The 19236-nt window shown below is 35.2% G+C and overlaps 1 protein-coding gene across 1 annotated transcript in view; it reads right to left on the reverse strand.

The window, feature by feature from the left end:
- Positions 1–19236, reverse strand: part of ABCA12 (ATP binding cassette subfamily A member 12) — a 186631-nt gene that overhangs the window by 59123 nt on the left and 108272 nt on the right. The window contains exons 18-23 of the mRNA XM_059927396.1: positions 18868–19007; positions 16997–17116; positions 13777–13867; positions 11126–11305; positions 10239–10554; positions 7435–7549 (exon numbers count right to left, since the gene is read on the reverse strand). Of these exons, the coding sequence (XP_059783379.1) occupies positions 7435–7549; positions 10239–10554; positions 11126–11305; positions 13777–13867; positions 16997–17116; positions 18868–19007 (962 nt within the window). The remainder of the gene's footprint in view (positions 1–7434; positions 7550–10238; positions 10555–11125; positions 11306–13776; positions 13868–16996; positions 17117–18867; positions 19008–19236) is intronic.

The raw sequence follows: 19236 nt of genomic DNA on the forward strand, positions 1-19236 counted from the left end.
AATTCAGCACCACCAAACCACCTTTACAACAAATGCTAAAGGAACATCTCTAGGCAGGATACACAAGAGAAGAAAAGGACCTACAATAACAAACCCAAAACAATTAAGAAAATTGTAATAGGAACATACATATCGATAAGTACCTTAAATGTAAATGGATTAAATGGTCCAACCAAAAGACACAGACTGGATGAATGGATACAAAAACAAGATCCATATATATGCTGTCTACAAGAGACACACTTCAGACCTAGGGACACATGCAGACTGAAAGTGAGGGGATGGAAAAAGGTATTCCATGCAAATGGAAACCAAAAGAGAGATGGAGTAGCAATTCTCATATCAGACAAAATAGACTTTAAAACAAAGACTATTACAAGAGACAAAGAAGGACACTATATAATGATCAAGGGATCAATCCAAGAAGAAGATATAACAATTGTAAATATTTATGCACCCAACATAGGAGCACCTCAATACGTAAGGCAAATGCTAACAGCCATAAGAGGGGAAATCGGCAGTAACACAATAATAGTAGGGGACTTAAACACCCCACTTTCACCAATGGTCAGATCATCCAAAATGAAAATAAATAAGGAAACACAAGCTTTAAATGATACATTAAAAAAGATGGACTTAATTGATACAGACATTCCAGCCAAACACAACAGAATACACTTTCTTTTCAAGTGCTCATGGAACATTCTCCAGGATAGATCATATCTTGGGTCACAAATCAAGCCTTGGTAAACTGAAGAAAATTGAAATCATATCAAGTATCTTTTCTGATCACAACGCTATGAGACTAGACATCAATTACGAGAAAAAATCTATAAAAAGTACAAACACATGGAGGCTAAACAACACACTACTTAATAAGCAAGAGATCACTGAAAAAATCAAAGCGGAAATCAAAAAATTCGTAGAAACAAATGACAATGAACACACGATGACCCAAAACCTATGGGATGCGGCAAAAGCAGTTCTAAGAGGGAAGTTTATAGCAATACAATCCTACATCAAGAAACAAGAAACTTCTCAAATAAACAACCTAACCTTACACTTAAAGCAATTAGAGAAAGAAGAACAATAAACCCCCAAAGCTAGCAGAAGGAAAGAAATCATAAAGATCAGATCAGAAATAAATGAAAAAGAAATGAAGGAAACAATAGCAAAAATCAATGAAACTAAAAGCTGGTTCTTTGAGAAGATAAACAAAATTGATAAACCATTAGCCAGACTCATCAAGAGAAAAAGGGAGAAGACTCAAATCAATAGAATTAGAAATGAAAAAGGAGAAGTAACCACTGACACTGCAGAAATACAAATGATCATGAGAGATTACTACAAGCAACTCTATGCCAATAAAATGGACAACTTGGAAGAAATGGACAGATTCTTAGAAATGCACAACCTACCGAGACTGAACCAGGAAGAAATAGAAAATATGAACAGACCAATCACAAGCACTGAAATTGAAACTGTGATTAAAAATCTTCCAACAAACAAAAGCCCAGGACCAGATGGCTTCACTGGCGAATTCTATCAAACATCTAGAGAAGAGCTAACACCTATCCTTCTTAAACTCTTCCAAAATATTGCAGAGGGAGGAACACTCCCAAACTCATTCTACGAGGCCACCATCACCCTGATACCAAAACCAGACAAAGATGTCACAAAGAAAGAAAACTACAGGCCAATATCACTGATGAACATAGATGCAAAAATCCTCAACAAAATACTAGCAAACAGAATCCAACAGCACATTAAAAGGATTATACACCATGATCAAGTGGGGTTTATTCCAGGAATGCAAGGATTCTTCAATATACGCAAATCAATCAACGTGATACATCATATTAACAAATTGAAGGAGAAAAACCATATGATCATCTCAATAGATGCAGAGAAAGCTTTTGACAAAATTCAACACCCATTTATGATAAAAGCCCTGCAGAAAGTAGGCATAGAGGGAACTTTCTTCAACATAATAAAGGCCATATATGACAAACCCCCAGCCAACATTGTCCTCAATGGTGAAAAACTGAAACCATTTCCACTAAGATCAGGAACAAGACAAGGTTGCCCACTCTCACCACTATTATTCAACATAGTTTTGGAAGTGTTAGCCACAGCAATCAGAGAAGACAAAGAAATAAAAGGAATCCAAATCGGAAAAGAAGAAGTAAAGCTGTCACTGTTTGCAGATGACATGATACTATACATAGAGAATCCTAAAACTGCCACCAGAAAACTACTAGAGCTAATCAATGAATCTGGTAAAGTAGCAGGATACAAAATTAATGCACAGAAATCTCTTGCATACCTATACACTAATAATGAAAAATCTGAAAGAGAAATTAAGGAAACACTTCCATTTACCACTGCAACAAAAAGAATAAAATACCTAGGAATAAACCTACCTAAGGAGACAAAAGACCTGTATGCAGAAAACTATAAGACACTGATGAAAGAAATTAAAGATGATACAAACAGATGGAGAGACATACCATGTTCTTGGATTGGAAGAATCAACATTGTGAAAATGACTATACTACCCAAAGCAATCTACAGATTCAATGCAATCCCTGTCAAACTACCAATGGCATTTTTCACAGAACTAGAACAAAAAATTTCACAATTTGTACGGAAATACAAAAGACCTTGTATAGCCCAAGCAATCTTGAGAAGGAAAAACGGAGGTGGAGGAATCAGGCTCCCTGACTTCAGACTATACTACAAAGCTACAGTAATCAAGACAGTATGGTACTGGCACAAAAAAAGAAATATAGATCAATGGAACAGGATAGAAAGCCCAGAGATAAACCCATGCACATATGGTCACCTTATCTTTGATAAAGGAGGCAAGAATATACAATGGAGAAAAGACAGCCTCTTCAATAAGTTGTGCTGGGGAAACTGGACAGTTACATGAAATTAGAGCACACCCTAACACCATACACAAAAATGAACTCAAAATGGATTTGAGACCTAAATGTAAGACCGGACACTATAAAACTCTTAGAGGAAAACATAGGAAGAACACTCTTTGACATAAATCACAGCAAGATCCTTTTTGACCCACCTCCTAGAGAAATGGAAATAAAAACAAAAATAAACAAATGGGGTGTAATGAATCTTAAAAGCTTTTGCAGAGCAAAGGAAACCATAAACAAGACGAAAAGACAGCCCCCAGAATGGGAGAAAATATTTGCAAAAGAAGCAACTGACAAAGGATTAATCTCCAAAATTTACAAGCAGCTCATGCAGCTCAATATAAAAAAAAAAACAAACATGCCAATCCAAAAATGGGCAAAAACCCTAAATATATATTTCTCCAAAGGAGATATACAGATTGCCAACAAACACATGAAAGAATGCTCAACATCATTAATCATTAGAGAAACGCAAATCTAAACTACAATGAGGTATCACCTCACACCTGTCAGAATGGCTATCATCAAAAAACCTACAAACAAATGCTGGAGAGGGTGTGGAGAAAAGGGAACCCTCTTGCACTGTTGGTGGGAATGTAAATTGATACAGCCACTATGGAGAACAGTATGTAGGTTCCTTAAAACACTAAAAATAGAACTACCATATGACCCAGCAATCCCACGAATGGGCATATACCCTGAGAAAACCATAATTCAAAAAGAGTCATGTACCACAATGTTCACTGCAGCTCTATTTACAATAGCCAGGACATGGAAGCAACCTAAGTGTCCATCGACAGATGAATGGATAAAGAAGATGTGGCATATATATACAATGGAATATTATTCAGCCATGAAAAGAAACGAAATTGAGTTATTTGTAGTGAGGTGGATGGACCTAGACTCTGTCTGTCATACAGAGTGAAGTAAGTCAGAAAGAGAAAAAGAAATACTGTATGCTAACACATATATATGGAATCTTAAAAAAATAAAAATGGTTATGAAGAACCTAGGGGCAGGGCAAGAATAAAGACGCAGATGTAGAGAATGGACTTGAGGACATGGGGAGGGGGAAGTTTAAGCTGGGACGAAGTGAGAGAGTGGCATGGACTTACATATATTTTCAAATGGAAAATAGATAGCTAGTGGGAAGCAGCTGCATCGCACACGGAGATGAGCTCAGTGCTTTGTGACCACCTAGAAGGGTGGGATAGGGATGGTGGGAGGGAGACGCAAGAGGTAGGGGATATGGGGATATATGTATACATACAGCTGATTCACTTTGCTATACAGCAGAAACTAGCACACCATTGTAAAGCAATTATACTCCAATAAAGATGTTAAAAAAAAAAGAATAAATTAGCATTCAAAAAAAAAGAAAACATAAAAAATTGCCTCAAGTGAAGCACCACAGGACTACAGACTCTTGCATAATTCTTGGTAATCTTGTCTGCCGACCACAGATATTTTAGGTTACCTGTCTGAACTGAGAGAGGACAACTCCAAAATTTTGTCTACAAAGCAATATAAACAATCAAGTCCCCATAAATGACTTATATTAGAGCAAATAGATGAAACTAACCACGAAACCGAGAACATAATGTGAAAAACAACTCTTTGGTGTGATATAAAATCAGCTTTTGTACAGATTTAATATTTTAATTTTAAAAAGCAAGGAATGCAGAATAAAACTCAATTGCAAGACATTTTGAAATAGTTTTTTTTAAACTACAGGCTTCATTTTATCAATAAACTTATTGGGCATTAATATTTGTGCTAAATTTCTTTAACAAGTTAAAGGAGTTTACTAGAATCATACCATAACAAGTTCAAAGGTGAATGGCTTCACTGATTTAGCAACTGACCTGGTTTCTCTGCCTAGCTGTGACAACAATTACAGAAGGAAAAATGTTTTGTTGGTTTGTTTGTTTACTTTTTTATTCAGTTGGGAAAAGGAAACGGAGAATGGGCAGCTTTAGATCTTAGTAAATATTAAAATGATAATATTAAAAAGGCATCTTGAGTCGCTGGTAACCTAAGAGTCTATCCACCATCATCTTCAATAGTCATTAGGAGTCTAGGCTACTAAAATAAAATTGTGAGAGAGAAGGTAGCTATGACACGGAAAAGAATTGGTCAGAAGTCCAGACACTTGAGTTTTAGACCCAGGTCTACCATTAACTAGCCCATAGTTTTCATCAAGTCACCTCTCACTTTCTGGGCTCAGCTTTTTCATCTTGAAAAAGGAGGAGGTTAGTTTAGAACTGTTGGCAGAGGAGGTAGGCTGAGCAGGGGCATTAGAAATATTCTACTCGTTCCACACCGGCTTCCATCAACTCATCTCACGAATAGACCATATTCCTTTAAATTTACGACACTGCTAATTTTAAGATGTGTCATTATTTTACATGCCACCAAGAAAGAAAAATCACTGCCAAATAAATTATGACACCCTATCAAATACATCTCAATTTCAGAGGCTTTAAAATGTGAAAAAAAAAATCATTCTTAGAATTGATAAAAAAATGAATAATCGAATATCTCTTCTGTTCTGGCAGTGAGAAAGTACATTCTGGAAATATAATGCTGAATGAAGTCTAGATGACAAGACTCAGAGAGTTTAAGGGATTGGGCCCAAGTGAATATGAACTGGAAGACTCAAAGCCTTATTTTCTGATTCCAAGTTCAGTGATATTCCACTATGTAACTTTGACCCCCAAGACTCAGCTAGTTAAATTTTGAAAGTAGACGCCTGCAAAATGAAGACACAGAGCTACCAAACAGAAACTGGTTCATTGTTAAAAATGCCTTTCATGTCTTCTATTGAGAAAAACTCTTTATTGTGCTTTGATGTTTTTTGATGACATCTATAGATGCATTCAGAGAGTACTATTTATTTATTTATTTATTTTTGGGCCATGCCATGCAGCATGTAGAATCTTAGTTCCCCGACCAGGGATCGAACCCGCTCCCCGCTGCATTGGAAGTGCAGAGCCCTAACCACTGGACCACCAGGGAATCCCCCAGAGAGTACTATTTTCAAACCAAAATAATACAGAATGCATGTATTTACATATACGTATATAATATATACATAATAGACATATATCACAACACATATATACACACACACATGCTTATATTTACTTATATTTTTAAGGTAGATTATTTACTGTGCTGTAGAAAAGAACTCAGTTTCTATCAGTTTTCTATTTCAAAGTTTTCCTTTAATTTGTAAAGATTCACTTCTGAGTACCAGGAACCTGACAGAGAAATATAAGGTAGGAGCTTGCAACCAAAGTTATGGTCCAGGGCATGGATTCGAGTTTCTAAACTGGGGTTAAGAAAACATTGTACACAGTCCTGAAAACAACGGGGCTCAAACCAGTTGATGAGACTTTTACCAAATTATAACTGAAATATAAAAATGCAGCTGAAGATCACCCAGAATTCAAATAGGAAAGGTAAAAAGTGTGGGTTCAAACTCTAGGACAACCCTGGAAGTCTGATGTTGAGCTGACAAAAACATAAAGCAGTAATTTGTACTTTGTAAGGAGAAATAATCAATTGCCTAAAAGCACTGGCAAAGTAAGTCTGAAAAGTACAATTGGGCTAACAGGTTACTCTAACCTCATTGTTTCAGATTGTCAGCCAGGCCTGCAATAATTATTGTCCCTCAGTTTTGAAATGTTTCCGCTATCTTGTCACTTCATGAGTGAGTGTAAAGAATGGGCTCATTACAGGATTAGCAGATAAAATTATTTCTACTGTAATACAATCAAAAAGTCACACAATGCTTTTTCATAAATTCTAAAAAGAAGTGAGATATTTTGGATTTGGGGATAATGATGAAGAATATGTTCGAGAAGAGATCATGCTTTACATCCCAGGTCCTGTCTTTCATCGTCATATTATTAACCTAATCAGTAGCATAACGTGAAATTCTTAGTCTCTATAAATCACAAGTCAGTGAGAGAGAACTGAAGGAGACAAGGTATACTGGAAAGAGAATTTGCTTCTTGAGAGCTGAAACAAGTCATATGTCTCTGTCCACGTCCAAATCTGTATCTATCTATATCTATATCTATGTCTGTATCTATATATCTATATCTTCATTTGGACTCATTTAGTTACTATGCCAACAATTTTCCTTTCTTAACAGTTATTATTGTTATTATTTAAAATTCTTTTGTTAAATCCTAAGTCCTACAAGTAACTTCTTGGGCAAAAATTACTGTTAGGATCATAAATCGTACTCAGATTTTATTCAGAATTATTCAGATTTCGTTTTTCAGAAGCATTTATAAAATAACTTCTACACAACTTTTTGAGAAGACAAAATATTGCCGTACCAGCTGCCTTAATGTTTCATAATATATTTTTCCATCTAATTCACCAGGTATGGGTCAGGCTTTCTGAGTTTGCTTAGGTATGACGAAAATCATGGTAATTAATTATATCCATGTACAACTTATTTAATAAGAGATTCTCAACATACCTCATGAAGTCGGAGGTCTTTCTCATAAACAAGTTTTTTTACAAATGCAGCTATAAATATAACCCAGGCAACCATGAGCACGATTGGAAGGGAATAAGAGACACTGGTTAGGAAGCTGTAAGGAAAAACAAAAACAAAAACAAAAAAACAAAAATCCAGTGACCAAAATGAATGTCACATTTGCAGATTTTAATGTATAAAGAACACACTCCCTCCTACACTGAAATTATAATCCTGTTCTGAAATTGAGACTAATTATTATTACGACTCTTTCATTTATGAAGTGTGAAGCTGACTTAACAGTAAGTGCATGATTTTCTTGCCGTACTGCTGCAAGAGTAAAACAGTTCTGGATTGTTAGATAAAATTGCCAAATTGTTTAAAGGGTGTTTGTGTATGTCCTGTTCAGGAAAATAATTATTATACAGATATAATTGCAAGGCTCTAAGCCCTTCTGTCTAAACTAAATTCTTATCTAAAAGGCAGATTTAAAATTAGATGATGATTGGTTTACCTAGCTAAAAGATGTATCTTCTCAAATTACTGTACTTATCTACTCTTTGGAAGCTGATAGTTATTATTAAACCAAATTTCCCAAAACGAAATAGAATGAAACTCAAAATCATTTGATTTAAAATGCAAAGAACTTGGATTCCTCAAAATAATGCTCTAGGGGATGTTTCATAAACAGTATAGAAATGTTTTTTCTGGTAACTAGAGGGTTGCTGGAAGACTTCATTGCGCCCTAAATATATTCCTGAATGGCTGGCCCATAGTACCTGAATGTTCAAATGCAGTGTTTCTCAAAGTTGAGCATGCATCGAAATCACCTGAAGGGCTTTTTAAAACAGATTCTGGGCTCCACCCATGAGCTCCTGATTTATTATATCTGAGATGGGGTTTGGAATTTGCACTTTAAACAATCTCCCAGGTGATGCTGATGCTGCTGGTCTGGAGACCACACTCTAAGAACCATGATGCTGACATTAGCCACCAACTATGGGCTAAGGCAAAGGAGTAGTTTTCAATGAGAGAATCTCTAAATTGATCTGTTTTACATATTAGGCTCCAGTGAAACTTTCACTTGCAGAAATGTCCCAAGGCCATTTTCTTTTTAATCTATAAGGCCAAGGAATTACCTTCAAGTTCCCCATGAAAAATGCAAATATTTATGGAACATGACATCACCATCATTCATTTTCACTTTAGCATCAGAAGTGTATCACCAACAGAGATATGAAGGATTTTTTAGTGGGGGAGAAGTGAGGGTTGGGGCCACATCCAATTTTTTTGGTTCCTGGGAAACTGGCAAGGGGGAAGCATTTAAAGAATATTTGCTGAATGAATTTTGTCTTGGATCAGGTCCAGCCTTGATGCTGTTTCTGGCCCTGGAATTAGGAAAAGGCCTTCATTCATTAATAACAAATCCCCACTAATGTTTCTTCCAAGTGACTGTGTATTTTAGGTTTGGTATAGTATGAAAGAGAAAATTCTAGTATTGTAATTAATGGACCAATGCAGTACCAGCTATTCAACTTCAGGCAATTTACTTGGATTTCAATTTTTTCATCTGGAAAGCGTGGCTGATAAAATCTGCTCTCACTTTATGAGGTTGTTTGGTGCAACAAATGAAATTATACGTGTGAAAGCACTTTGTATGCAACAAAGAGTTTATATGGGTACATTAAGGCATTATGTTCATACTCCCATGAAGAATGCAGAGTACAGTTACTTTACTCTTAAAAGAAACATCCAGGTAACTACCATCCTAGGTACTAAAATTTACAAGGGGAAGAAAGTCAGAAGGAAAATAGATGAGAATTTTCATTTAATTGAAACCATAGGTCTTAACTATTCATGCAAGCCATTTCAGTTCACACATGGTTTAGGCAACAAGGTCCTGACTGGCTTCTACAATAAGTAGCTAACCTTGACAACCTGCTGACAGAATCATCACCTGTCTTCTCGTATCACTGCTGCACAAACAGCTACATAACCTCATCTCTATAGCTCTTGAAGCAGTCAAAGGAGACAGAAGCATTGATAGAAACAGAAAAAAAAAAATCCAGACCCATCTCAGTTGTATATAAACTGCAATAACTGGGCTGAATAACAAGCACAATTCGTTTAAAGTAATATTCAGCCTCAAGCTTTTGTGTAGAATGAGCATGAAAAACTTAGCCCACCAACCTTATTTTCTTACTGTGGTCAGAGTGGAAGAACCATTCAGTGCTACCCTACTGGCAAATTTCTTGAATATTCAAATTCAATTGTCTAAAAGCATGATCTGTACATTTTTTGTTCATTTAGCAAAACCATTTTAGATAAAGATTCCTACCAAGTGGACTGAGAATACATACGATAGTTTCAGATAGCACAATATTTATCTTAGAGAGTTGATCAATAATGTTTTATTAATTTTTTTCTGTAAAACTGACCCTACACTCACATATTTCTAATTAAATTTGAGAGTTGGAAGGGATTTTTAAGATTGTTTTGTTTAATATCCTTATTTGATTAGAGGAAAGTAAAACCAGTTGAGAGTGGGTAACATCAAAATCATGCAGCGATGCACTCAAGTCTGGAGTCCAACTCTCTTAATTTGGGGGCCAAAGTACTTGGAAGGCTAAGGATTATATTAAAGAAAACATGGATATACTGTGGATCTTTTCCTTGAAACAAGCATTTGACAAAGGTTTGGTGAACGTTATTCCTTTCATGTGACACATGTGAATGAATGAAAAGAAATGAATTCTAAAAAAAGTGGTTGATTATTTAAAATGCCTGAAAGTGCACGGACTTACTTGTCTTTCATGTAGCAGGGATAAGGAATTGCTTGGACCTGGACTGCTATTTCCTGGGAGTTCCTTCCAGTCTGCAATTCAATGATTGCTCTTTCAATACTATCCTGTAAGTAAACAAAAGCCCTGCCATAGATCTGGTTGTTTGACGGAGAATTGTGTGGCCCTGGGGCCCATATCTTGGTTCTTATGCTTCTTGTGGTCTGTGAGGTCTTGAGACTCATGCGGATGGTATATTTTACAACAGGAGGAAGAGAGACGTTTTCAGAGTCATAGCTTCTGTGCTGGCTGCTATTGGAAGGAAGCTTAAAAATAACACCTAAAAAGAAAATGGCAACAACATCAGAAGGTTATTTTATGGTTGACATTATTCATTGTTTGGAGGGTACACATAGGGGGCAGCCAAACAGGCAACTGACTTAGTAATGTGACAGTAAGGTCAGACTTCTAATTTACAGAAAAGGTGGCTAACTGAAAGTGACAACCTCAGAGACTCAAAGTAGGAGTTTGAGAAGATAATCACAAACTAAGTGGCCAGATTAAATATATCACTCTAAGCCACTTACTGAAATTAAACACACACACACACACACACATAAATGAATAATCTTGACTGATTACGAGGATGGACTCAACTTCATCCTGTAACTATGTAATACTTTACAGTTTTAATTTTAACCATACCAACAAAATTACACATATTGAAGGCTCCTCAACCAATACGGTTGGTTGCCTACATGAAAGGTTCTCATTTCTAAGGACATCAGAGGGGACAGTGTCCTCCCTCCACCCCCAACTAATTTTCTGAGTTCTGGATGAAAGGAGTGAGGGAAGAATTTGGCCAATTTTAGTACAGAGAGAAGCTCAAATTCTAGTAGAATAACACTTACTTCCAAAGAGTTCATTGCTTTTGTAGAGTCTTTTAGCCTCTCTTTCCATTTCATCTATGCTTTTTGCTGCCTGAATACGGTCATACAATATACAGGAGGAAATATTTACTGTCAGGGAAGACAGTGTGTTAAGATGATCAATGAGGTCAATGCCGTTCTCTAATTTTAGCCTTAGAATATCTAAAGAAGAAAAAAAAACAGACACAAAGCATATTATAATGTTGTGTTATAATGTTGTTTCTAGTAGTAACAGGACAAAATACTGATTTTTTGGTAAGTAGTAAACCTTAAACTAGATTATAAATAATAAGAACTTGTAGAATTTACTCTAAAAATATCTAGTACTCTGTATCTGGGAAAATGTAGCCAGTTGTGCAAATGTTCACTGAGGAGAATGTTGAACTAGTTACAGACACAGTAAACCCAAGTACAAAGAATGGTACAAACTAATTCAGAAGTATATTCTGCTACAATTCAATTAACCAAAGACTAAAGGTGAACAATTTTTAAAAATCTATCTGCATCAGTTAGGAAGAAAACTATAAACTAGAGGTGAAACGTTTGAATAAACAGAAATGCTTGCTTTGTTCAGGGAATGTAGATGTAAGAATTTAAGCAAGGGAAGTCTATGCAGAGGGTGTAGAACAAATAAATGACATCATTCAGTCAGTTGGGATACAGAATCATTTCTCAGGTGACAATCTATGCCACACAGTTACAACTTTCTAATACTGTTTGACTTAAAACCTTATGTGAGCTATCTCTATTCAATATCTGTATTAATCTAGATAAAATGATCAAGATTTTTTTCCAGGTAATTACTCTGGAAGAAAGAAGATTTAATTGCTCTTCAATTTCAGGATTCCTTATGAGGAAATCAACTGAGACAAAGGGTAAATATAAAATTGCAAGTTAATAAATCACTTGGCCAATTAAAGTTTCACTGACTTGATCATCATGAATACTGAGAAGGCTGTGATATCATAAATCCCTCTTCACAGAACCCAAACATGTCTCTACCATCGTCCAATAGAAGACTAAATTTCTCACAGGGGGCAACTTCTTAAACGCACCTCTCATTAGAATTTAAAGTGAAATGCTTTGCTTCATATAGACATTGGTGGGGGAGGGGTAAAATTGTGGTTGAACAGTGGCCTCCAGCGGCCACTGGAAATCAACACAACAGCAAAGGGTTCTTCAGAAATGCTGGTAGATAGAGCTATGAAGAGTCAGTGCTCCCCAAGTCCAAACTATAAAACCTTTTTGATACTAAGTTAAATATACAATTACACAAACAGTAAGTCTCACTGCGGTAGTCATTTTAACCTTCTTTTAAATTGTAAAACTCACCTCCTATATCCAAAGTTAGAAATTAAAAAAAAAACTATATAGGAAATTTGTAGTTTATCCCTGATATTTTGATCAAATGTTTCCTTACCCAAATGATAATTTTAGAGAATAAATCACTAACATCTTTCTTTAATCAAACAGGGTTGACTATCATAAAGTACATAAAATTATACAGAATATAAATGTAGGCATAATTCCTCCCCACTGGTTTACAACCTAAATCACGTAAGTCCCAGTAGCACTGGGGAGGAGGAGGGGCATTTGCTCTACTGTGGTCAAATTCTGATGCTTTCAATCCCTTCCTCTTACCCATGGTTGCATAGCAACAGGGAATCAGACACAGACTGAATTAGACATCTTGCATCCCTTATGTTGAAGGTGGGGATGTGGCAGAGGGAACGCATAAGTTCAGACAGCTTTCTTTGATCCTCTTCTGCCTGTTCCTTTTAAATGATCATGAGAGGAGGAGCCAACCTTGAATAGTGATTTAGGTTTATTTTCGTTTGAGTCTCTGCATCGCTTTGGTTTTGTTTTTGCTAACTCTATAACTTCTCCTGGTTACATTCTGAGTTAGTCAAAGTGATACTAAGGCCAGTGGAGATAAAATTATAAATGTAGCCAGAAATAAACCATTTCATCTTCTTTTGTCCTTAAAGACTTGCTTTTCATCAAGTTACCCCCAAAAAGTGTCCTCCTGTAGCAACCTACCTGTGATTGAAGGACAAGCTGCATTTACACGGAATATATTGCTTTATAATTACTGAAACTAACTACAGGCACTGGGTATCAAAATAATCATTACTACTTGTAACTGTACAACTAACTAGGGATCTTCCCTGGTGGCGCAGTGGTTGAGAATCTGCCTGCCAATGCACGGGACACGGGTTCGAGCCCTGGTCTGGGAAGATCCCACATGCCGCGGAGCAACTAGGCCCGTGAGCCACAACTACTGAGCCTGCGCGTCTGGAGCCTGTGCTCCGCAACAAGAGAGGCCGCGACGGTGAGAGGCCCACGCACCGCGATGAAGAGTGGCCCCCACTCGCCGCAACTAGTGAAAGCCCTCGCACAGAAACGAAGACCCAGCACAGCCAAAAATAAATAAATAAATAAAATTAAACAAAACAAAACAAAAAAAACTAACGAGGAAGAAGATGGATAGATATATCCAGGATTTTACTTTTCTTAGGACAACTAGATAGAAACCAAATACAGAAGAAAAGGAAAAGAAGATCTTATATGGCACAGGCTTTTCACATTTCTGACATGACAAGTAAATAAAAGTTTTGTGACTCTGGACTCACCGAGTTCATCCATCTGTTTCAAGAGTTCAATAGCATCAAGTCCCACGGAGAATTTCACAAAAACTTGCACAAAGGGGTTTCTTAGAGTATTCTAACAATAGAGGGAATCAGTTTCAATACAAAAAGAAAACATGTTTAATCATCGTCTCTCAAATAACACCACAGTGAAATGAGGTACCACTACTGGGCATTTTCAATGCACCATTTTGCAAAGGCTCCCAACTGATTTGTATTCTAGTCCTACTACTTCCTAGCTCAGAGGCTTTCAGCAAGCACTCAGCCTTTTCCAGCTTCAGGGTACTTTTCTGTAAAGTGGTATCTAATCAGATTAGTCAGATGTAAATTATTATGGTACTGTTTTATACTGTAATAAGTGCAGCTATGTGAACATGGAAAAATAAACTGATGATAAAACTTTACATGGAGTAGCTCATGGAAAGACTGAAAATTAAAAAAAAAAATAAGTGCTTTAAAAATATAAAGGCTTTTGTAGTTATCTTGCAAATTAGGAGACATAAATTCTACCACTGTAGTTGTCTACTAGGTAATACTTATTGAGATTTTACTAAGTGCTGGGCACTGTCTAATAGAGTTTACCTTACCTTGATTTTCTCACTTAGTTTTCAATAATACCTAGAGGTAAGTACTATTATTATCCCCAGTTAATAGAGGACAAGGCTAGGGCCCAAGAAGCTATGTAAATTTCCCTAAGGATGTACAATTAATAAGGGTCGAAAGGAAAGTTGAAGAGAGAGACTTCAACTTGATTAAAGAAATGTTTATTCATCTTGTGTGTAAATTCATGGCCTAGTTTTTATGTGAGCTATGCTTAAGTTGTTTTCCCTTTAGAGGACAGTTCAGTACTACTTATTATTCTGTCCTTCTACCAATATCTTGTTTTGTTATCATGGAGATAAATGATTAAGAATAATATGTATTCAAAGAGCATATATATAATAGAATTAATTTGCTAAATCTATAGTTGCTGAGGAGACTAAGAGTAGTTGGTAGCATGAAGACAGATGGCTATCATGCAGCTATACACTGATAACCCAAGTTCCTTAAAATCTAACTATTTACCAGGAATTAATTTGCACATTGTGGAAAATCTGAATCAGAACGTTACTAATAAGGAAAGCACTGTGTTAGTTGCAATTCAGAGATGATCCATCAAATTCTATTTCCATCCTCTTATCACTCCTGTTACAATCAATCCTGTCTATAATATATAATATTATTTTCAAATGCTTCCACAATATGATCTTCATAAGTCTGTGAAGTGGTTATCAATGGACCTATTTTAGAGTTTCATAAACTGTAGCAAGTATTTTAAGTCATTTGCCTAAGAGTTCACAATGGCAAAGCCAGGTCATGTGCTAAAAGCTTGAAGTTTCAAATTCTGTACACATTTTCAGAAATAAGTTTTCCTCAATAATTGAGAACAAGAACTTATTTTGGTCTAGAACAAAATAAAGATACTCCCATTAGATAATGATCCCTTTATGGACATGGTCATAGCATTTCTTCTTAGCAAATTACTGTACTTTGGAACTGTTATGCACAGATAATGTCCTTTCTTAATTCACTGCTTTAGCCAACAAAACTTCCCTTAATGAAATAATATGTGTAGGATTTTTCTCTGTTCACAGAAAAAAAAGTTTTAGGAGAAAAGAGCAATTTTCCACTGAGGAAAACACATGTGTCAAAAGTACCTTCCATGTAGCCTTTGTTATCTGAGATTCACTATAAAAGGCCACTTAAAATATCCATTTGTGATTACCAGAGGTAGGGGGTGGGGAGATGGGGAATTGGTAGAAACTTCCAGTTATAAGATAAATATGTACTAGGGATGTAATCTACAACATGATAACTATAGTTAACACCGCTGTATGACACATAGGAAAGTTGTTAAGAGAGTACGGCCTGAGAGTTTTCATCACAAGGAGAAAATTCTTTTCCTTTTTTTTTTTAATTGTATCTGTATGAGATGATGGATGTTAACTAAACCTACTATGGTCATCATTTCATAATACGTATATATCAAACCATCATGCTATATACCTTAAACTTATACAGTGATGTATGTTAATTATTTCTCAGTAAAACTGGGGCGGGGGGGACTGAGATTTAATCAAGATAGTAATGTGCTCAAGATCAGAGAAGAGTAGAATATTAAAATAAATGGACATGCTTAATATTAGAACTAAATTTAATAGTAAATTGTGGGGAAGATGTTTGATGAAAAGTTTATTTTGTATTAATTGTGTTAAATATCTATTTTAGAAATTAATTTTATCATTTATAACAAAATTCAGGTTGTAATTGTAACTATGCACTAGTTGATAGTCAAAACAAAGACTGAGTAAAGCATCTTTTGTGTATAACTTTTCTAACAAAGTTGTATGACACAAATTCTTTGTTCTATGTTTAACTTCTTGAGCATGATTATAAAGAAGGGCATTTTTGTTGTTGCAAAAATCTTCTAGGGCTCCATCAATTTTCCAAGGGCCTCTCTCAAGTCTTTGAATACACAAGCCATACTCTCTAGAAGTTCCTAAGTTGTCACCATTCCTGAAAATTTTCTCTCCTCCTATTGATAATGGGTCTAACTCTGCTGCTTGATGTTTAGCTGCCAATAGCTCTCTTTGTGATTGGAACGTTTCCCCACACTACTTGCATCCTTTTCAGAAAACCCTGCATCTTTTATGGGAATTGCAGATTACACTTTTCAACTAGTGTGTATTGGATTTGAGTTGCACTGTCAAATCTTTAACCTAAAATAGAGTGTCAAATGTTTCGACCAAAAGAACTCCCCAGATTTAACATTCTTCTTCAGAATATTAGTATTTTAGGAATTCTGGTTCGGTTAAAATAGCAAAACATAATCTAGAGAAATAAAATAAGCATATTTTAAGTACTTTTTATTGCATTTAATTTTGGAAAATAGATTTACATCACTAGTTATGCCTCAGGATCAACTTGTAAAATGATTTATCTCTGAATTACATACAGAGAAACTGTGGTATAAGAGGTGAGGATGGTTACAAACATGACTGACAGATCTGTTATCCTGTCTCAGATCTGCTCTCTGGAGCAGAGGCAACTTTAATCTGTTGAATATGGATTCTAAGTTACTATCTGCCCATTCACATAACGATGGTGATTAAAATCTCAAAGAATTACAATTCGTACAAAAGTGAATAACAGAACCATCTCCTACCTGGAGAACTGGAATCGTCTGGTTTAACAGGTGGAAGGAATTCATGAAAAATGGTGACTTATCCACCCACTCTTGAGATTTTTCTTTTAATTCTGCCAGCTGCCTCAGAGTTACATTAGACTTGAAGAAACAGAAACAAATCTGGTCCATTAGTATTTTTCCTATATTTCAAAAAGGTATCTTAAGCTTGTTTTGTTACATAATTTCAAGAAAACAGTTCTAAAAAGTAGAGTTAGTAGAACATTGTCAGAAATTTCCCATATGGTCAAAAGTTTTTAAGTGGCAGCTTTTATAGGATCGAGATCACTTATAAAAATTCTGGAAAGTCTAGGGTTTACTTCATGTCCACAGAAAATTTACAGCCAAAAGCATGTCTTCTGGAATTCTCACAAGTTACCCATTTTTACCAATGGTACACTTTACTACTAAACATTCTAGTTCAAGGATATAAGAAGAAGAATACTTTCATGTATTGCTGGTGGATGTATATAGTTTTTTTTGGAAAGCAATCTGACAATAGTTATTAAAACAGAATATAATATTCTTCAATCCCTCAATCTTGAACATTCACCTCTGTGAAATAAAAATACCACTGTGTAAAGACATAGGCACAAAAGTAGTTGTTGCCGCATTGCTTACACGAGCAAAAAAACAAAAGCAAACACTAGAAACAAAAAGAATGTCCAACAATTGAGGATTGGCTGAGTAAATTCCATGGTATGAAAAAATTTACAATCTTCAAAAAGAATGAATAAACTAAATCTATTGAATTGGAAGAATTTCCACAAGGTATTGCTGTGTGACTAAAGTAATATGCAGAAAAGTATTATAATGAAACCTCATTTTAATAATGCAAACAATGACCATTCTGTATATGAATGTGCATACAGTATAATAATATATAAAGGATTAGAGGAATGCACATAAATTATAGAAAGCCACATCCTTGAATGCTAACATTCATTAGTTTACATGAAAGGAAGAGTAGGATCAAGCAGGGAGAAAAAGAGGTGAGAGTCAAGCAAAAAGAAAAGAAAAAAAAAAAAAGACTGCACTTAGAAAATAAGCATTTAATGACTTCATTTATGCAAAATTATGTAAAAGTGTGTAGTCAATAAAGCAAATAAGGTATTAAAACACAAACAGTGAAAACAAAGATCATTCTAGAAATCAGTGATGACTTCATGTTTATTTTTATATAGATCTAAAACTAATTTATATTTATATAAACTATAGTTTAATGACCAAGTAATGGTAAAGAAGTTTTTTTTTTTTTTTTTACTTTCACTCTATCATTTTAAAAGCATCAAGTTTATAATTCAAATCACTAAAGCCAACTTTAAAAGTGAGAGAGAAATGCTATTATGGTTATATTAGGTAGGTGATAAGTATAGTTACTATTAATAATGTCTTTCTCAACACCTATCCTCTATATAAGATATTAAGTTGTACAACCAAATATGAAGCCAATAATCTATAATTTAGCAATTGTTTTTGTTCAAACTAGTTATATAATGCCCAATATTGTTTTTTCTAGTGCCATTATTTTTACATACTTTGAAACTTACATGCTAGTTGTAGAAAAGTTTTCTGCTTTTGGAGATAAATTGAAAAATCTGAGGTCTTGCTCCAACTAACCTCATTCTCAAGTGTTAACAAGGTTCATTTCTCTTCAAGGAGCTACCACTCAATCTACATTGTTTACACATATACAGGGCAGAAGTTGAGAATTGCTAAGAGTTTCAGAAAGCCAAAGGTAATAGTATCTAGGCTATAAAGAAATCTGAGCCAGCTAGACTAAATTTGGAAGCTGACTACTTTAAAAATCATCTTATACTCAAGATAGAAACTTTGAGTGATAATGGTCAAACCTTTTCCATTATTGCCTTTGTGATGGGGGTATATGGTGCGTACAAAATCCTTCCCAACAACATGGGTTTCAAGAAAGCCCAAATCACAGGTCCAGCAGGCATATTAATGATGTCTTTATAAAGAGAAAAGCAAAATGGTGCTGGAAAGAAAAAGTGTAATAAAACCATTTAATACATGCATTTAAAATCTATTCATGGTAAACTGACAAATATTATTGTTATAGCACCCCAAAATACCTGCCTTATACTTCCTTTGTTATTAACAAATGTGACGCATCTGGTGTCAAAGTAAGAAAGCATCGTAACAAATCTTTTTTCGGTGTAAAAGTTTAATCCAATAAATAAGCAAGTGCATAGTAAATGATGGCA

This window comes from Balaenoptera ricei, chromosome 7 (assembly GCF_028023285.1).
Source record: "Balaenoptera ricei isolate mBalRic1 chromosome 7, mBalRic1.hap2, whole genome shotgun sequence".
Taxonomy (NCBI): Eukaryota; Metazoa; Chordata; class Mammalia; order Artiodactyla; family Balaenopteridae; genus Balaenoptera; species Balaenoptera ricei.